At 49.9% G+C, this 21,871-nt stretch overlaps 1 protein-coding gene across 1 annotated transcript; it reads right to left on the reverse strand.

Annotated features, from left to right (window-relative positions):
- Positions 1–2,457: 2,457 nt before the first annotated feature.
- On the reverse strand, positions 2,458–20,219 carry LOC138366526 (uncharacterized). The gene is made up of 8 exons (XM_069327562.1): positions 20,050–20,219; positions 19,526–19,777; positions 17,424–17,744; positions 11,761–16,076; positions 11,128–11,436; positions 10,679–10,923; positions 6,556–9,670; positions 2,458–2,636 (listed from the first exon to the last, which is right to left on the reverse strand). Exons 1-8 carry the CDS (start codon positions 20,217–20,219, stop codon positions 2,458–2,460), a joined length of 8,907 nt encoding a protein of 2,968 aa, XP_069183663.1.
- Between the last annotated feature and the right edge of the window lie 1,652 nt (positions 20,220–21,871).

Genomic DNA, 21,871 nt, shown 5'->3' on the forward strand with positions numbered 1-21,871 from the left:
CTTGCCCCGCTCCTGTGCCAGGTAAGTCCGCTACGGGTTCACCATAGCCCGTGCTACTTGCCCCGCTCCTGTGCCAGGTAAGTCCGCTACGGGTTCACCATAGCCCGTGCTACTTGCCCCGCTCCTGTGCCAGGTAAGTCCACTACGGGCTCACCACAGCCTGTGCCACTTGCCCCGCTCCTGTGCCAGGTAAGTCCACTACGGGCTCACCATAGCCCGTGCTACTTGCCCCGCTCCTGTGCCAGGTAAGTCCGCTACGGGCTCGCCATAGCCCGTGCTACTTGGAACTTGTTCCGAGTAGCTGAATCTATAACAACAACAACAAACAGAAGTGACTACGGGTTGAGTGAGGTCTAGCTCCCGTGCCCCGCCTGCTGGCCTCGTCCTACTTTCTATCAATTTAAAGATTGTCCTTAAATCACCCTGTCTATTCCCCACGGTATTTTGTATGTCGTGAACACACTCCTCTGTTTCTTCATTCCTTCAGGGTAGTGAGGTTCCGTTAACCTGTCTTATACGGTGGAAACCTCAGAGAATTATGGGACAGGTTACGGGAGCTCAACCTCACAGCACTAGAGGAGAGGAGAAACGGGAGATATGATCACTACATACAGGATATTTACTTGAATTACGAAGTTTAGTGAAAGGTACACAGAGGGTGGGGGGAGGTACACAGAGGGTGGGGGAGGTACACAGAGGGTGGAGGAGGTATACAGAGGATGGGGGAGGTACACAGAGGGTGGGGGAGGTACACAGAGGGTGGGGGGAGGTACACAGAGGGTGGAGGAGGTATACAGAGGATGGGGGAGGTACACAGAGGGTGGGGGGAGGTACACAGAGGGTGGGGGAGGTACACAGAGGGTGGGGGAGGTACACAGAGGGTGGGGGAGGTACACAGAGGGTGGGGGAGGTACACAGAGGGTGGGGGAGGTACACAGAGGGTGGGGGAGGTACACAGAGGGTGGGGGAGGTACACAGAGGGTGGGGGGAGGTACACAGAGGGTGGGGGGAGGTACACAGAGGGTGGGGGAAGGTACACAGAGGGTGGGGGAGGTACACAGAGGGTGGAAAAGGTACACAGAGGGTGGGGGAGGTACACAGAGGGTGGGGGAGGTACACAGAGGGTGGAAAAGGTACACAGAGGGTGGGGGAGGTACACAGAGGGTGGGGGAGGTACACAGAGGGTGGGGAAGGTACACAGAGGGTGGGGGAGGTACACAGAGGGTGGAGGAGGTATACAGAGGGTGGAGGAGGTACACAGAGGGTGGGGGAGGTACACAGAGGGTGGGGGAGGTACACAGAGGGTGGGGGGAGGTACACAGAGGGTGGGGGAGGTACACAGAGGGTGGGGGAGGTACACAGAGGGTGGAAAAGGTACACAGAGGGTGGGGGAGGTACACAGAGGGTGGGGGAGGTACACAGAGGGTGGGGGAGGTACACAGAGGGTGGGGGAGGTACACAGAGGGTGGGGGAGGTACACAGAGGGTGGAAAAGGTACACAAAGGGTGGGGGAGGAACACAGAGGGTGGGGGAGGTACACAGAGGGTGGGGGAGGTACACAGAGGGTGGGGGAGGTACACAGAGGGTGGGGGGAGGTACACAGAGGGTGGGGGGAGGTACACAGAGGGTGGGGGAGGTACACAGAGGGTGGAAAAGGTACACAGAGGGTGGAAAAGGTACACAGAGGGTGGGGGAGGTACACAGAGGGTGGGGGAGGTACACAGAGGGTGGGGGGAGGTACACAGAGGGTGGGGGAGGTACACAGAGGGTGGGGGAGGTACACAGAGGGTGGGGGAGGTACACAGAGGGTGGGGGGAGGTACACAGAGGGTGGGGGAGGTACACAGAGGGTGGGGGAGGTACACAGAGGGTGGGGGAGGAACACAGAGGGTGGGGGAGGTACACAGAGGGTGGGGGAGGTACACAGAGGGTGGGGGAGGTACACAGAGGGTGGGGGAGGTACACAGAGGGTGGGGGAGGTACACAGAGGGTGGGGGAGGAACACAGAGGGTGGGGGAGGTACACAGAGGGTGGGGGAGGTACACAGAGGGTGGGGGAGGTACACAGAGGGTGGGGGAGGAACACAGAGGGTGGGGGAGGAACACAGAGGGTGGGGGAGGTACACAGAGGGTGGGGGAGGTACACAGAGGGTGGGGGAGGTACACAGAGGGTGGGGGAGGTACACAGAGGGTGGGGGAGGTACACAGAGGGTGGAAAAGGTACACAGAGGGTGGGGGAGGTACACAGAGGGTGGGGGAGGTACACAGAGGGTGGGGGAGGAACACAGAGGGTGGGGGAAGTACACAGAGGGTGGGGGAGGTACACAGAGGGTGGGGGAGGAACACAGAGGGTGGGGGAGGTACACAGAGGGTGGGGGAGGTACACAGAGGGTGGGGGAGGTACACAGAGGGTGGGGAAGGTACACAGAGGGTGGGGGAGGTACACAGAGGGTGTTTCCTCACCTTTTAAGTTTAGTATTGAGGTACTCGCGGACGTCTGTGAGGAGCTGATCAACCTCCCTGTTGACGGCAGCAGCTGCCCTGCTGGGGGCGGGGGCGCCGTCACGCCCAGGGCGCCTACTCCGCCGCCGGCCTCCTGGGGAGCCTCCTGCAGGAGGCCCTGCCCGGCCTCCACGACCTGTAAGACATCTTGAGAACTTGCACATCGATACTCGATGCCGTGTTGACGTCTGACGCACTCACACATCGTGTGTGTGTGTGTGTGTGTGTGTGTGTGTGTGTGTGTGTGTGTGTGTGTGTGTGTGTGTGTGTGTGTGTGTGTGTGTGTGTGTGTGTGTGTGTGTGTGTGTGTGTGTGTGTCTGCAGGATCGAGCATTGACTCTTGGATCCCGCCTTTCTAGCCATCGGTTGTTTACAGCAATGACTATGGTCCTATTTCCCTATCATATCTAGTTTTAAAATTATGAATCGTATTTGCTTCCACAACCTGTTCCTTAAGTGCATTCCATTTTCCCACTACTCTCACGCTAAAAGAAAACTTCCTAACATCTCTGTGACTCATCTGAGTTTCAAGCTTCCATCCATGTCCTCTCGTTCTGTTATTATTCCGTGTGAACATTTCGTCTATGTCCACTCTGTCAATCCCTCTGAGTATTTTATACGTTCCTATCATGTCCCCCCTCTCCCTTCTTCTTTCTAGTGTCATAAGGCACAGTTCCTTCAGGCGCTCCTCATACCCCATCCCTCGTAACTCTGGGACGAGTCTCGTTGCAAACCTCTGAACTTTTTCCAGTTTCCTTATATGCTTCTTCAGATGGGGACTCCATGATGAGGTGGTGTTACAACCCTGGGTTCGTATTTGGAAACCAAAGGTCAAATTGAGTTCTAAATAGTTATGTAAGGTGGATATTTAATTAACAATAACTTTTATATTCAGGGCTTCTCATACCCCTGAGGCGTATTTGTTTCAGTCTCCCTTGCCAGACGTAAGACGAATCTTGTTACTCACAGATTATTCAGACTCTGGGCTTGTTGATTATTAAATATAATGTTGAACTAGTTATCAGCTATTCTCAGAATTGTTAAAATAATTAGTAATGAATGTCGGTGAAGACTTGTAATGTTTATGGCTGTATGATCAGCTGGGTATCTTCCCGGCAGCAGCTTGAGAGAGCTGGGTGGCTGTGCTAGAGGTCCCTCTTCAGGATCTGGCTGCTAGGGTGTCAACAACTTCCCTGTGGGCTCTGCTCTCCTCCTCCTTCTCTCTTCCTTTACCTTATTCTGGTTTTATTATACAAGTTAATATAATACAACATCTGCCCGTGTTACTGGCTAGATGTGTAATAAATTTTTGTTTAACCTCTGCTAGTGTTTTGGTATCCCTAAGTGTACTCTAGGGGACTAGGGAGACCACATGTGCTTAAGTCTGTGATACCTGGGATACTAGTGTCTCTTCAGGAAAGTAGCCTTTACCCCTAGTTTGCAAGTGTAAACCTTGTATCCTGCTTATGTGGACCAAGGTGTTTAACGTAAGGTAGAATGGTAAAGTGATTTACTGTATTTATGTATATGGGGGTTATTAGAGGGTTTAATAAATAAGTTTAGAGATTTTGGGAGTAGCCGTTCACCCAGTTGAAGTGGAGTAGATTATTAACTACTAGAGTACAGACATTTATTCTAGCCAAACAAGTATTCATTACTGGGAACATTTTTCCTTGGGGGCCGGCCCTATCCAATCTCCACTATCTTAAGAACTCCTGTGATTTTCACTATTGAACCTCTCAGTACAACAACCAACTTGCCCTCCATAATAGGCGACATACTCTAAGACTGGCCTCACGTAGGCAGTGTAAAGCGCCCTAAATGCCTCCTTACTTAGGTTTCTGAATGATGTTCTAACTTTTGCCAGTGTAGAGTACGCCGCTGTCGTTATCCTATTTATATGTGCTTCAGGAGATAGATTAGTGATACGTTCACGCCCAGGTCTCTTTCTCGCGTCGTCACAGGTAGGCAGTTCCCCTTCATTGTATACTGCCCCTTTGGTCTCCTATCACCGAGTCCCATTTCCATAACTTTACATTTGCTCGTGTTGAACTCCAGTAGCCATTTCTCTGACCATCTCTGCAACCTGTTCAGGTCCTCTTGGAGGATCCTGCAATCCTCATCTGTCACAACTCTTCTCATCAACTTTGCATCATCCACGAACATCGACATGTAGGACTCTACTCCTATAAACATGTCGTTAACATATATTAGAAATAGAATTGGTCCCAGCACCAATCCTTGAGGTACTCCACTCGTTACTGTTCGCCAGTCTGACTTCTCGCCCCTTACCGTAACTCTCTGGCTCCTTCCTGTTAGGTAGTTCCTTATCCATGCTAGGACCTTTCCCCCGCCTGCCTCTCGAGTTTGAACAGCAGTCTCATGTGCGGTACTGTATCAAAAGCTTTTGGCAGTCCAGAAATATGCAGTCTGCCCAACCATCTCTGTCCTGTCTTATCCTCGTTGGCAACGAGGATAAGACACACGCACACACTTCTCCTCAAGGAATGTGAACCTGATCTGCACCCAATACTCACCTGGAGGTCTTCCTGAGTGAGGGAAGCACTTCTGGTCCACCGGTGCAGGTGGCGACGGAGGGGGGGGGGGGGGATGGAGGGAGGGGGGACCTCCACACACACACACACACACACACACACACACACACGTGTGTGTGTGTATGTACTCACCTATTTCTGCTTATGGGGGTTGAGCTCTGGCTCCTTGGTCCCGCCTCTCAACTGTCAATCAACTGGTGTACAGATTCCTGAGCCTACTGGGCTCTATCATATCTACATTTGAAACTGTGTAGGGAGTCAGCCTCCACCACATCACTGCCTAATGCATTACATCTATTAACTACTCTCATACTGAAAAAGTTCTTTCTAACGTCCCTGTGGCTCATTTTGGTACTCAGTTTCCACCTGTGAACACACGCACGCACACATCTATACAACAAAAGTATATCTTTGATGGCTATATCATCCAAAAATTAGCACTGTGGAGAAATGCCCGACAGACCACTGGAACATTATCTAACACAGTGCACAGTTACAGCCACAACAGACCACTGGAACATTATCTAACACAGTGCACAGTTACATCCACATCAGACCACTAGAACATTATCTAACACAGTGCACAGTTACAGCCACAACAGACCACTGGAACATTATCTAATACAGTGCACAGTTACATCCACAACAGACCACTAGAACATTATCTAACACAGTGCACAGTTACAAACCCATTAAGATTTCAACTTAGATTCAACAGAGCAGAAGAAGTTGTTAAACACATATGGCAAAATCTTACTGAAGCGACCATACGAGTCATAAATACTCATACTCCGCTCAAGTAAAACAGAAACAAGCAACACTTAGTGGGCCAGCCAGAGGCTTAGGGCCCGCGCAGGAATATCCCTAAAAAAACTGCAAACTGAAAAGTACTGACGACGTTTCGGTCCATCCTGGACCGCGCAGTGCACCATTACATGACTTGACAATGGTCCAGGACGGACCAAAACGTCGCCAAACTTTCTCAGGCCTTGAGGTACACTTACACTCAGATTGTGAGGTGTCTGGTACACTTACACTCAGATTGTGAGGTGTCTGGTACACTTACACTCAGACTGTGAGGTGTCTGGAATACTTACACTCAGACTGTGAAGTGTCTGGTACACTTACACTCAGATTGTGAGGTGTCTGGTACACTTACACTCAGACTGTGAAGTGTCTGGTACACTTACACTCAGACTGTGAAGTGTCTGGTACACTTACACTCAGACTGTGAGGTGTCTGGAATACTTACACTCAGACTGTGAGGTGTCTGGTACACTTACACTCAGACTGTGAGGTGTCTGGAATACTTACACTCAGATTGTGAGGTGTCTGGTACACTTACACTCAGACTGTGAAGTGTCTGGTACACTTACACTCAGACTGTGAGGTGTCTGGAATACTTACACTCAGATTGTGAGGTGTCTGGTACACTTACACTCAGACTGTGAAGTGTCTGGTACACTTACACTCAGACTGTGAGGTGTCTGGAATACTTACACTCAGATTGTGAGGTGTCTGGTACACAACCGGAGTCCGAAGAGGCCACAGGGTTGCCAACATTAACCACCAGACGCACTTGTCGCCGGGAGCTGATTCTTACGTCATGTTGACGAGGTCCTGCTCGAACTTGAACGGTCACGTTGTCGTCGGCAGCAGGAAGAAGCGCTGGGGGCGTGGAGTCCCTACCCGCCTCCCCGCCTTCCAGTTGGTGCCCTCGGTATTTGGAGAGTGTAGCTAAGAACATGTCGAGAGCACTTAGTGTCGATGGTCGATACCGCCCAGGGTTGTCCTCGATATCTATATTGGAAGATCGAGGTCGGTTGCGGCGAGATCTTCTGGACTCTAGAGCCTTCAGTAGCCTTTCGGAGTAGCTGGCGTCGCCAGAGTCTGAGGCTTCGTAGTCGCTCTGGTGGTCTGTTGGTGTGTCTTCTGTGGATCTTGGGGGACTTCCAGCTGTGCCCTGAGGCGATCCATCGCCAGAGTTTTGGTGCAGTTGGAGACTATCCACGTATTCTTGCACGAGTTTATGTCTGCTCATTGACACTGGGTCACTGTCTATTTGGGGAGAAAGTTCCTGGAAATAATTTCGTTGAGGGGATTCCCAGTGTCGTCTCTGGGGTTTCGAGTCTTCGATATCTGAGCCATCACACAGATCTTGAAAGCTTGCGCATCCGTTGACTACTGTGGCTTCACTGGTTTCCCGCAGCGCTCGCCCACAGCCTGAAGAAGAATGGTGGCCGCTAGTGATGCGGTTGGCGCGGTCCTTAGCCTGCTTACTGGAAGGTCTTGGGCAAGGTATACTGTTGGCAGACTGCTCACTTCGAGCAGACGCTTGAGAATGAGTGTCCCGGGAGCCATGGACCTCAGCAGCCACGCTCTCAGCAGACTCTTCTGAGGGCGATTGTATGTTTTTTCCCGCCATTTCTACGACACCCGAATCAGAGGACGGCGAGTTAGCTGCTGCAGCAGCCTCTCTTTCGTTCCCATCTCTATTACGAGGCGAATCGTCAGAGGATGTGCTGGAACCTGCCATTAAGGAAGACTGAGGAGGGTCCTCTCTGCCTGAAAACCCACAAGCACCACTGCTGCTCTTGGCGAGACTCATCGTTGGCGCCACCGGGCCATCGTTGTGTCGCAGGACCTCGTCTGCGCACGAGCTCTCGTGCACATCTTCCCTGCAAATGCTGCCAGTGTTTACCTGATTTCTTATGTCGCTTTTGTCCTCTAAGTTAATGCACGAAACTATATCATCGTCAGAATTCATTAATATATTTGAACGAAGACTAGCGAAGGCTTCTGCGCCTTCATTCTCTGTGTCGCCAATGTTGTCATATCCTTGAGGCGCTGTTGCGTCACTTTTTATCGGAGTTTCTTTACCCTTAACGTAATTTCCACGCAAGGAACTCTCACCATATATGGAGTATCCATCCTCTAGCGTGGTTTCCCTCATCAGATGGGAATTATATGTATTCGGTACGATCCGTTTCCCGATGAGAACTTTCTGCTCAATATATTCCTCTACGTGGTTCAGCAGCTCGTCGTACTCCCCTTTGGTGACGGATTCCGTCAGGTCCAGAGTGACTGAACTGAGTAGTGAGTTGTCAGTTTCTTCACCATCATGAGCCTGGCGCTGTGACTCTTCTTCTGATACTTCTTTCGGTCGAATGTCTTTGTGTTGTATGTTCTCCTCCAGGTCTCTACATACGCCTTGAACAGCGCTCCTTTCTTTCTCGTCGACATCTTTGTCAGGGTCGTGTATTGGAGAAGTTCCTAGTGTCGTGGCTATGTCAGGGTCGTGCATTAGAGACTTTTCGGGTGTCGTGGCTATGTCAGGGTCATGTGTTGGAGAAGTTCCTAGTGTCGTGGCAATGTCAGGGTCGTGTGTTGGAGACGTTGCTGGTGTTGTGGTCATGTCAGGGTCGTGTGTTGGAGAAGTTCCTAGTGTCGTGGCTATGTCAGGGTCGTGTGTTGGAGACGTTGCTGGTGTTGTGGTCATGTCAGGGTCGTGTGTTGGAGAAGTTCCTAGTGTCGTGGCTATGTCAGGGTCGTGTGTTGGAGACGTTGCTGGTGTTGTGGTCATGTCAGGGTCGTGTGTTGGAGAAGTTCCTAGTGTCGTGGCTATGTCAGGGTCGTGCATTAGAGACTTTTCGGGTGTCGTGGCTATGTCAGGGTCATGTGTTGGAGAAGTTCCTAGTGTCGTGGCAATGTCAGGGTCGTGTGTTGGAGACGTTGCTGGTGTTGTGGTCATGTCAGGGTCGTGTGTTGGAGAAGTTCCTAGTGTCGTGGCTATGTCAGGGTCGTGTGTCGGAGAAGCTGCTGGTGTCGTGGCTATATCGGGGTCGTGTGTTGGAGAAGTAGCTGGTGTCGTGGCTATATCGGGGTCGTGTGTTGGAGAAGTAGCTGGTGTCGTGGCTATATCGGGGTCGTGTGTTGGAGAAGTAGCTGGTGTCGTGGCTATATCGGGGTCGTGTGTTGGAGAAGTAGCTGGTGTCGTGGCTATATCGGGGTCGTGTGTTGGAGAAGTAGCTGGTGTCGTGGCTATATCGGGGTCGTGTGTTGGAGAAGTAGCTGGTGTCGTGGCTATATCGGGGTCGTGTGTTGGAGAAGTAGCTGGTGTCGTGGCTATATCGGGGTCGTGTGTTGGAGAAGTAGCTTGTGTCGTGGCTATATCGGGGTCGTGTGTTGGAGAAGTAGCTTGTGTCGTGGCTATATCGGGGTCGTGTGTTGGAGAAGTAGCTTGTGTCGTGGCTATATCGGGGTCGTGTGTTGGAGAAGTAGCTTGTGTCGTGGCTATATCGGGGTCGTGTGTTGGAGAAGTAGCTGGTGTCGTGGCTAAGCTAAATTCACCAATTTGTTGTGGTTGAGATCTGCGCACTCTCCGTCGGTCAGCTCTAAACACCTGGCGAGTGGCTCCGTCAGCCTCGCCACGGCTACCTTCCTGGTCTTCCTCAGTGGCCCCGAACACCATATTCCCGCTCTCCCCTACGGCCCGTTTTCTTTCCTGTCCGACCTCTTTGTGATTCTCGATTCTACGAATTGCGGAAGAGCCGCCAACACCTTCCACAGCAACACTGTCATCAACACCTTCCACAGCAACACTGTCATCAACATCCTCCACAGCAACACTGTCATCAACACCTTCCACAGCAACACTGTCATCAACACCTTCCACAGCAACACTGTCATCAACACCTTCCACAGCAACACTGTCGTCAACATCTTCCACAGCAACACTGTCATCAACATCTTCCACAGCAACACTGTCATCAAGACCTTCCACAGCAACACTGTCGTTAACACCTTCCACAGCAACACTGTCATCAACATCTTCCACAGCAACACTGTCATCAACACCTTCCACAGCAACACTGTCATCAACACCTTCCACAGCAACACTGTCATCAACATCTTCCACAGCAACACTGTCATCAATACCTTCCACAGCAACACTGTTGTCAACATCTTCCACAGCAACACTGTCGTCAACATCTTCCACAGCAACACTGTCATCAACACCTTCCACAGCAACACTGTCATCAACACCTTCCACAGCAACACTGTCATCAACACCTTCCACAGCAACACTGTCATCAACATCTTCCACAGCAACACTGTCATCAACACCTTCCACAGCAACACTGTCATCAACACCTTCCACAGCAACACTGTCATCAACACCTTCCACAGCAACACTGTCATCAACACCTTCCACAGCAACACTGTCATCAACATCTTCCACAGCAACACTGTCATCAACACCTTCCACAGCAACACTGTTGTCAACATCTTCCACAGCAACACTGTCGTCAACACCTTCCACAGCAACACTGTCATCAACATCTTCCACAGCAACACTGTCATCAACACTGTCATCAACACCTTCCACAGCAACACTGTCATCAACACATTCCACAGCAACACTGTCATCAACATCTTCCACAGCAACACTGTCGTCAACATCTTCCACAGCAACACTGTCATCAACACCTTCCACAGCAACACTGTCATCAACATCTTCCACAGCAACACTGTCGTCAACATCTTCCACAGCAACACTGTCATCAACATCTTCCACAGCAACACTGTCATCAACATCTTCCACAGCAACACTGTCGTCAACATCTTCCACAGCAACACTGTCATCAACATCTTCCACAGCAACACTGTCATCAACACCTTCCTCAGCAACACTGTCGTCAACATCTTCCACAGCAACACTGTTGTCAACATCTTCCACAGCAACACTGTTGTCAACATCTTCCACAGCAAAACTGTCGTCAACATCTCCCACAGCAACACTGTCATCAACATCTTCCACAGCAACACTGTCATCAACATCTTCCACAGCAACACTGTCATCAACACCTTCCACAGCAACACTGTCGTCAACATCTTCCACAGCAACACTGTCATCAACATCTTCCACAGCAACACTGTCATCAACACCTTCCACAGCAACACTGTCATCAACATCTTCCACAGCAACACTGTCATCAACATCTTCCACAGCAACACTGTCATCAACACCTTCCACAGCAACACTGTCGTCAACATCTTCCACAGCAACACTGTCATCAACATCTTCCACAGCAACACTGTCATCAACATCTTCCACAGCAACACTGTCATCAACATCTTCCACAGCAACACTGTTGTCGACATCTTCCACAGCAACACTGTCGTCAACATCTTCCACAGCAACACTGTTATCAACATCTTCCACAGCAACACTGTCATCAACACCTTCCACAGCAACACTGTCATCAACATCTTCCACAGCAACACTGTTGTCAACACCTTCCACAGCAACACTGTTGTCGACATCTTCCACAGCAACACTGTCATCAGCATCTTCCACAGCAACACTGTCGTCAACATCTTCCACAGCAACACTGTTATCAACATCTTCCACAGCAACACTGTCATCAACACCTTCCACAGCAACACTGTCATCAACACCTTCCACAGCAACACTGTCATCAACATCTTCCACAGCAACACTGTTATCAACATCTTCCACAGCAACACTGTCATCAACACCTTCCACAGCAACACTGTCATCAACATCTTCCACAGCAACACTGTTGTCAATACCTTCCACAGCAACACTGTTGTCAACATCTTCCACAGCAACACTGTCATCAGCATCTTCCACAGCAACACTGTCGTCAACATCTTCCACAGCAACACTGTCATCAACACCTTCCACAGCAACACTGTCATCAACATCTTCCACAGCAACACTGTCATCAACACCTTCCACAGCAACACTGTCATCAATACATTCTACCATAACATTTCCTCCATCTCCTTTTACCTTAAGAAGATTGTCAACACCGTCTACCACAAGGGTACCATTTGCACCTCCCCCGCGGGTACCACCTACCACAACGCGTTCACTCTCCCGTACCACATGGCTGGCCTCACTCTCTCCCACTTCAGCGTTCTCGCTTCCTTCAACCACAATGTTATTTTTGTCCTGCGCGTTAGAGGCGCTGCCCTGGCTCGATATCGAACAGTTTGTACTTCTGACATCGCAGTTTTCCATTCCTATCAACGTCGCAATGTTTCCATTCTCCTCCTTCGAAGTGTTTACTGACTCTTTCAGTAGCGATGTTTCCTGCTGCAGTAGCGGGGAAGCATCAGAAAGCTCATCGTCTTCTTCAATGGTAGAGAGCTCTGAGCTGGTCTCATCCACAAGCGCGTGTTCACTCTTGCTCGGCGTGATGGCCCGGAAGATCTCTTCCAGCAAATCAGAGTTATTTTCCAGAAGAGGACTTCTTGTCGAGGCTTCTGGGGGACTTCGGAACCTATTCTGTTGGTCCATGCAGAGGAAATCATCAATACTTATCTCTTCTCCTGCCTCCTGATGTAGGGTGTCAGACATGGGGACTTCTGGGTTCATGTCTGGGGTGAGGTTCCTGCTGCCGGAGCTGTCAGCAGAAAGAGCTCGGACCACTGTCACGCGGTCCCACGAGTCTGTTCCATCACTCAGTTCCTCCGCCTCGTTCTCTGGACCTTCTGTTCCAGGAATCGAGAGCTGCGCCGTATTAGAATCAGGGCATAGAATTAGAACCTGGTCTTCACTAGATCTTGTGTTAGGAATGATGGTCTGTTCTTCACCAGGAGCTCGATCATGTTCTTTATTAGGGTCTGTACAAGAAACCAGATCCTGTTCTTTACTTGGCTCTGTGCTATGAACCAGATGCTGTTCTTCGCTAGGCTCTGTACGAGAAACTAGATCCTGTACTTCACTAGGTTCTGTGTCTCGAACCCAATCTTGTTCTTTGCTAGGCTCTGTCCAAGGAACAAGATTCTGCTCTTCACTAAGCTCTGTACAAGAAGCTAGGTCCTGTTCTTCACCGAGTTCTGCGGAAGGAACAAGGACCTGTTCTTCACTAGGGTCTGTGCTCTGAGTTGAAACATATTTCGAACTTGATTCTGTGTTCTGACTCAGCATTTGCCCTTGGTTAGAACTGGTGAAGAAATTCTCTTCTTCAAGAGCTCTAGGAGAACCTTTACTGCAGATGCTGTTCTCAAAGCTTGACGATACATTCGAGTCTGTGGCGCCTTCCGCATGTAGGCTGTCCTTTGTCCGGTTCTTGAGTGCCCTTTCGTCTAGATCTTCTTTCTCGATTCTTTTCTCTCTAATGTCTAAATTTTCTCTTTCGTCTGACTGTTCTCTTATATCTATGTGTTCTCTTACGTATGTATGTCCAGTTAGGGCAGTACGAACATCGTTTTCAGGCAGACAATGGTCTCTTGCTACGTCAGTGGCTGTAAGTGTTCCTTCCTTTGTTCCGTGACTGTCTTCTCTTGCGTCATGATGGTCGCCGTCTTCACTGTCAATATTTCTTGGTTTGTTTTCTGCACTTTTCCAATCACCGTTTTCTTCGCATGTGTCGTCCCATGCTTGCTCTGAGTTGGCTTTTCCTTTATCTACAGTAATGGTGTATTCATGTGAGACACTGACATCTTCAAAGGTATGTTTTTCTACGCTTTGAAATTCCTTTACTGATGATCCCTGGGTATACATTTTCCGAGAGGATTTCACTAATGTTTCACTGCTTGAATCTCCTGTATCACTGCTCAGTTCACACCGTGACGAGGGAGAAATGTGTATTTTTATAATATTTTCAAAATTTTCTGACATTGTATTCGTTGTCTCTGGTAGAGGAGTTTGTTCAATATTGTTACAGTTAATGCTGAGGGAGTCAGATGATAAACTAAAGTCGTCCATGTCAATAAAACCACTCTCCAGCAGCACATCTTTCCCGCTGGTGGTGCTGGCGATAATTTCATGTTCCTTCTGCGGGATGCATGAGCTCTTCTTCTTCAGGTCTTCCTCCTCTGTATTTGGAAGGAACTCATAGTGGGAGATGTCATTGCTTTCTGTTGCCGTCTTCTGGCTAATATTCTTCACAACGTAAGTCGCATTAAGCGTGTCATTGTTTTCCAGGCCAGAGGATGCTAGCACACCTTCCTCATCATTCACTCTAGTATTGCTTAATGTATCACCTTCAGCAGTGTTAACAACTCTGGCATGGTCAGTGAAAATCTTGTCGAAGGTTTCCAAGCCGGACTGAGAGATGTGTATGTGGTACTCGCTGTCCGGGCTAGACTTGTGGTTGAGGCCACACAGACGTTCATTGTCTGTTTCCGTGTATACATGCTCTTGTGTGTATTGAGCAATTGCATTGTTTCTGTAAAGTGGAAGATCTGATTTTACTATGCTAGCACCTTCAAAGGCAAATTTTACACTCTTGTTATCACATCCATTTACTCCATCTTTGACCGACTCATGCAGCGCCAGGGCTGACTTCGGTATTTTGATCAAACCCTCGCTGGTCTTTTCGTGCTGATGACCGAAGCCGTCTACCACAACACACCTGTAAGGCTGTTGACTTGACTGGTCGGGCCGTCTCGGGGAACCTGAGGAAGGTGTCGACCCTATGGGGAAAGGAGTATAGGTGTTAAAGTGTTGCCGGGAGTTTGCCTCGACCACCACCTCAGGTACGCGAGTGGAGGGGCTGTTGTGTCTTACTGAATTCAGACAGGGAGCCGGTTGTGCTGTGGTTATTTGTACACTTGAACGAGGTGATGCAGTGGAAGAACCTCTAAAGTTAACAGACTTCGTAGAAGATAATTGTAGTATATCAGATTGCGACTTGCCGGTGTTGGACTTTGAGGGAGAAAGAGGCACCATTTTCTTCTTCCTGGTTACTACTTTTGGGCTGTCTCTTATGTCCGAATCGCTCGTACATGCATTTGTATTCAAGTAATATTCTTGTGAGGCGCTAGTCATCTCCTCATTACTCAAACTGTCGTCTTTCGCACCGAACTGATATAGTTTTTCTTCATCATTCATACGGTTTCCTGCGAGAGCGAGTCTGGAGGTGGTGCCGGGGAAGGGTCGAGGGCGAGCAGCTGTTCGTCGTTCCTCCAGGCGGGCTGTAAGCCTCGCCGGCAGAGCCAGGCACTCGGCCCGCACAGGCGATGTCTCATTCTTTATTGGTACATAGAACGCTTGATTAACAGAACGCTTTGTGTTATTTCTACTCTCATCCTCCTCCAGACTGTCATAATAGACAGACTCGGCTCCCTCGCTCCCTAGAGAGTTACATCTGTGGTGGACCGCAGACGTGGGGCGCATGTACTGCATTCCGTCAGTTTGCGAGGAGGAATCTGTCAAAGATGTTGGTAGAATTTTCTTCTGCAAGGTCTTCATCGACGTGTGTTTTGATACCCATTCTTTCCGTTGGCTTCGTCGGCCTTTCTGTGAGGATGGTCTTCCCAGCGAGGGCGGGAGCGCTGATAAAAGTGGACTGGTTTGAAGCACTGCATTGGTTTCGTTTTCTATGAATTTATTCATCTTTTGAGCCCACTTTTTGGGAGATCTATGCAAATTTTCCCCATTGTTTTTAGTGTGATGTATATGTGGCGGCGCAGAGGCGGTGAGCGTGGTGTGGTCGTCATGTCCCCAAGGCGGCAGGACCAGCAGGCCGCGAGTGTCCCCAAGGCTCCCCAGCGTGGCAATGGTCTCGTACATTACTGCAGAACTCACGCACCGATAGTCTCGCAGATCTGGCATGGAGCTACGACGGTCTAGTCTCGGCCTTGGAAGTACCATTATATGACTGTCCGAAGGCGGACAATACTCAGATAATAAATACTCTGCGTCTCTTTCCTCCGAGGACGTGACGCTCAAGGTGTCGCTGAGGGTATTGCTCCTCTTGCAACCGGAGTCTACGCTGCTCCTGCCTCTCAGGTGGCGGCTCCTAGGTGCCGCCACCTGCCTCTCAGGTGGCGGCATCTCATGTGACAATGCTGGGTAGGGCTTCTGATTCTCCCGGATCTCGGTGTAACCTGGGGGCGCTACACCCCAGCGTGGGGTGGGTCCTGGAGTACGCCGCTGGACTGTGGCGCGAGACTGCGTGCGCAGGTATCGGTCGCATATCCCCTGGTCTTCCTTGGGGGCTCTGTGTCGCATCTGCCTGGGGCTCAGGAACGCTCGTGCTCTAAAAAGAGATGTGAAATTAGTCAGAAAATAATATATATGTATTACACATAATTATGGCACTACAACTGTGACTTTATCATCACTTATACCAGCAAGCACAAAACCTGATTTAGAGACGTTTAGGTACAGGAAAGACCTGGGTAAATACTGGTTTAGAAACAGGGTGGTTGAATTACAGAAAATATTACCCTGACATCTGGGTTCCCTTTCTCATTGTCTGGGACAGCAAGCCTGTTAGGCTTATCAATGTCCTAAACTGAATACTAACCTTCCTCATTATTTACTGCTAGGTGAACAGAGGCATCAGAATAAAGAAGCTATTGCCCAAACGCTCCTGTACTGCTACGGGAATCGAACCTGGCACCTTTCACGTTTGATCCAACTGTGCTGATACCAAATGTTACTAACCTACTAAAAGTGTAAACTCAGTTGTAACTAACGTACAAAAGTGTAAACTCAACTGTAACTAACAAAAGTGTAAACTCAGCTGTAACTAACATACAAAAGTGTAAACTCAGCTGTAACAAACAAAAGTGTAAACTCAGCTGTAACTTACAAACAAAAGTGTAAACTCAGCTGTAACTAACATACACAAGTGTAAACTCAGTTGTAACTAACGTACACAAGTGTAAACTCAGCTGTAAGTAACATACACAAGTGTAAACTCAGCTGTAACAAACAAAAGTGTAAACTCAGCTGTAACTTACAAACAAAAGTGTAAACTCACCTGTAACTAACATACACAAGTGTAAACTCAGCTGTAAGTAACATACAAAAGTGTAAACTCAGCTACAATAATCTTTAAGGGGTAGCCAAAACATCCTCTCCCACACGAAGAGTTAAAATGGTCTTCTACAAACAGGTAATAAAGTATTCAAAAATAACTGTTCTGAGAACGAGGTCATGGCGAACCTTCCACCTTAATGAACTGCTAAGCTTTCTCTCTCTCATCATGCTGAAGAGAAAGTTAAGCGTAAAATGCTTTCTTGCTTCAGCTGTAGTTGTCAGTGAAGGAGAAATTGATGTGAATTTGTTTTTTGGGTGTCTAACGCTGTGTTGCGTACACTCTTGCGTCCTCTATATTGTTGCGTCACGTGTGTGTACTTACGCTCTCTGTGCTTCATTACTCTTACCTGTTCTTTTGCGTCTTTATGCCTGCCTATCCACTTGTCATTCTTTATCTGTCTAGCCTTGTGTCTCTCCATTTGTCTATCTATCTCTTTCTCTATCCTTTTGTTTTGCTACCTGTCGGTCCCCTTGCTTCTCTCCCCGTCAATCCTTTAGGGCCTCTCCCTACCTATCCTGGTGCCTCTCTTCACCTGCCTATCCTCGAGTTCATCCTCACCGGACGTCAAGAGCTTCGTCCTCGCCTCTCACGACCCTCAGCGCCTCCTCCAGGTCCGGAACCGACCGACTTGCTAAAACATTTCTCCTTGCTTCTCTTTCCTCTCTCGTGGCTCTTCCTCCTCCTCCTCCTCCTCCTGCGGCGTCGCCTTCGTCCCTCCCCGAAGTGCTCTTGGCGGCCCTCGCGGCTCGGTGCTGCCGAAGTGGCTCCCTCAGGAATCTGGTCATCAAGGCGTCGCGCTCAATCTTCCTCTCACTGAGGATTTGCTGACGACGTCGGCGTTCCTCTAACTCCACCTTCTGAAGGTGTCGCTCCCGTGCCCTGCGGAGGGTGACAAGGGGGTGAAAACATAGAGAGAAGGCGGTGACAAAGGGTGACTTACTCCTCTTCGACGGGTGTGTAAGTTAAAGTGAGGGATGCAGGGGGTAGGATCCTCATTCATCTCAGAGAGAGAGAGAGAGATGCCTCACCTCTTCTAGAGATACGGAGCGCAAGAGGCGACATGCCAGGGGTATGCCAGAGGGGTATGCCAGGGGTATGCCAGGGGGGTATGTGCTAAGGGTTACAAAGAGCAATATTAATAATAGGGCATTTTGTCTATTATAATAGTAGATACTCATTATATAATTATTTCCTATTATTTATTTATTATATTCGATTTTATATTATCTATTTAGTTTATTGAACATTTCTTTCGTCTAGTCATATATAATTATTATTGTGACTATGTGTTGTTTGATTTATTTATTATAGGTGGGGGGGGGATGGTGGGGGTGTGGGACAACAAGGTGGGGGTGTGGGACAACAAGGGGGGTGGGGGTGTGGGACAACAAGGTGGGGGTGTGGGACAACAAGGGGGGTGGGGGTGTGGGACAACAAGGTGGGGGTGTGGGACAACAAGGTGGGGGTGTGGGACAACAAGGTGGGAGTGTGGGACAACAAGGTGGGAGTGTGGGACAACAAGGTGGGGGTGTGGGATAACAAGGTGGGGGTGTGGGACAACAAGGTGGGAGTGTGGGACAACAAGGTGGGAGTGTGGGACAACAAGGTGGGGGTGTGGGACAACAAGGTGGGGGTGTGGGACAACAAGGCGGGGGTGTGGGACAACAAGGTGGGAGTGTGGGACAACAAGGTGGGGGTGTGGGACAACAAGGTGGGGGTGTGGGACAACAAGGTGGGGGTGTGGGACAACAAGGCGGGGGTGTGGGACAACAAGGCGGGGGTGTGGGACAACAAGGTGGGGGTGTGGGACAACAAGGTGGGGGGTGTGGGACAACAAGGCGGGGGTGTGGGACAACAAGGTGGGGGTGTGGGACAACAAGGTGGGGGTGTGGGACAACAAGGTGGGGGTGTGGGACAACAAGGTGGGGGTGTGGGGCAACAAGGTGGGGGTGTGGGACAACAAGGTGGGGGTGTGGGACAACAAGGTGGGGGTGTGGGACAACAAGGTGGGGGTGTGGGACAACAAGGTGGGGGTGTGGGACAACAAGGTGGGGGTGTGGGACAACAAGGTGGGGGTGTGGGACAACAAGGTGGGGGTGTGGGACAACAAGGTGGGGGTGTGGGACAACAAGGTGGGGGTGTGGGACAACAAGGTGGGGGTGTGGGACAACAAGGTGGGGGTGTGGGACAACAAGGTGGGGGTGTGGGACAACAAGGTGGGGGTGTGGGACAACAAGGTGGGGGTGTGGGACAACAAGGTGGGGGTGTGGGACAACAAGGTGGGGGTGTGGGACAACAAGGTGGGGGTGTGGGACAACAAGGTGGGGGTGTGGGACAACAAGGTGGGGGTGTGGGACAACAAGGTGGGGGTGTGGGACAACAAGGTGGGGGTGTGGGACAACAAGGTGGGGGTGTGGGACAACAAGGTGGGGGTGTGGGACAACAAGGTGGGGGTGTGGGACAACAAGGTGGGGGTGTGGGACAACAAGGGGGGGTGTGGGACAACAAGGGGGGTGTGGGACAACAAGGTGGGGGTGTGGGACAACAAGGGGGGGGGTGTGGGACAACAAGGTGGGGGTGTGGGACAACAAGGTGGGAGTGTGGGACAACAAGGCGGGGGTGTGGGACAACAAACCAAGGCTACCCACAAAACAACTCACTCCTGTCGCAGGCGCGTCTCCCGCGAGAGGGACCGGACCCTCCTCCAGTAGTCGAGGCTAGAGGCGTCCCTGGTGGGGCTGGGACTAGCCCTGGAGTCCAAGGGACGGTGTCCCTCGGAGGCTGCGACACAGCGCCGTGACCTGCTCCTGGTGCGTGACTCTCCATCCTCCCCGGCGCCGCTGGGGAAGCTATCGTACACGGTTAAGGAAAGTGTCGTACACACCGGAGAATATAACATCACATTTGATTCACTTCAATATATAAACAATGCACTTTGACTATGGAAAATATGACTTTTCAAGGCCATGAAGGTTTTAGTCTATCACAACCTGGTTGATACTCATGGCTGTTAACTTCGACATTATGTTTGTAATTATGTGAGGAGAGGTACATAGGCATACCATGACTGGTGTGTGTGCGTGTGTGTGTGTGTGTGTGTGTGTGTGTGTGTGTGTGTGTGTGTGTGTGTGTGTGTGTGTGTGTGTGTGTGTGTGTGTGTGTGTGTGTGTGTGTGTGAACTAACAGGTTCTCTACGGGTTCAGTTTGGGGAGAAAACCTGTTATTCTGTAATTTCCTGTAGGAGGAACAGCTGGTGTGATATAGAAGTAGACACGAGGACATGTCCCCGGACTTGGGTAGACACGAGGACATGCCCCCGGACATGGGTAGACACGAGGACATGCCCCCGGACATGGGTAGACATTGAGGTATACTCATTGACATAAGAGAAAGCTTCGTTACTTTTTCCTACCACTACCACCACTACCACTACCAGCAATCAACCACCACTACCAGGAATCAACCACCACCAAGTCAAATTTCCGCTCACATGATTGGCTGATCGTGATGACGTAATGACTTCTTCCACCACTCAGCTGCGTCCTTCCTGGCATCGTTGGTGTGATAAAATATTGAGTCCCACTGTCCATAATTATATAAGCTCATGTTCTAAGCTTCATCACTCACTACAGCTTCACGTCTTAAGCTTCATCACTCGCTACAGCTTCACGTCTTAAGCTGCATCACTCGCTACAGCTTCACGTCATAAGCTGCATCACTCGCTACAGCTTCACGTCATAAGCTTCATCACTCGCTACATCTTCACGTCTTAAGCTTCATCACTCGCTACAGCTTCCCGTCTTAAGCTTCATCACTCGCTACAGCTTCACGTCTTAAGCTTAACCATTGACTAGCGCTGTAAGGAAGCAAAACACGCAGCTAGAGGATGTAGTAAATAAGGGATAACAATGGTATTACTAATTAAACCTATGTCACAAGGCAAACAATACCTGCCGAAGACAATCACGTCGTTACAATCCTAACAATCATAGTCGCTACTGGACTCAGAACATTCAATTTTGTTCAAAGTTTAGAGCCGTTTAGAATGATCTTCCACACCAACGGAAAATTTTTAAATTTTAAATTTTCCGTTGACTGTCTTAGAGGTATCGGAAGGCTCCATAGAAACATAAATGATCATTTAGGCCAAAATTCAGCGTTGATAGGCCTTAAGTCCAACAGCAAACTATCCCTCACCCCCTTTCAGCATACCACTCAGATTATATCAGCAGGAAGGGTGGTATTTTCTCTTGACAAGCCGCTGTGGAGTGTGACAAGGCTATTCTTGCAACACAGGGCCAGGGGGGAGGCAATAATGGGAGCCGCGTCCTGCACCAGCTGCTACCACTACCACCAATACCTCCATCACTACCCACCTGCAGTACCACCACTACCACCAATACCACAGTCCCCACCTACACTACCACAACCTCCGCCCGCGTCGCATATATTCCCTCTAAAATCTGTATTGCAATTTCCGTTAGAACCTCCACGTCAAACAGCGCCAGTACCATCAACAACCTGGCTGGTACCAGCACTACCACCACCACAACCACCACTACCATTAGTCACCACCACAACCACTACCACCAGTCTCCATGCACATTCCGCTGCGGTCATGGTAACAGTTTGGGTGCATTGATTTACTCACACACACACACACACACACACACACACACACACACACACACACACACAAACACACACACACACACACACACACACACACACACACACACACACACACACACACACACACACACACACACACACACACACACACACAGTAAATCAATGCATCTTGATAGTATGAGGCTACAAGATGACCTAAGCAAACTGAAGAAATGGTCCAAGAAATGGCTACTAAAGTTCAACCCAAGTAAATGTAAGGTAATGAAACTAGGGGGAGGAAATAGGAGGCCAGTCACTGGATACCGAATAGGAGATGAAGTCCTTCACGAAACGGACAGAGAGAAAGATCTAGGAGTTGATATCACACCAAACCT

The sequence above is a fragment of the Procambarus clarkii genome, chromosome 19 (assembly GCF_040958095.1).
Source record: "Procambarus clarkii isolate CNS0578487 chromosome 19, FALCON_Pclarkii_2.0, whole genome shotgun sequence".
NCBI classification, from domain to species: Eukaryota; Metazoa; Arthropoda; class Malacostraca; order Decapoda; family Cambaridae; genus Procambarus; species Procambarus clarkii.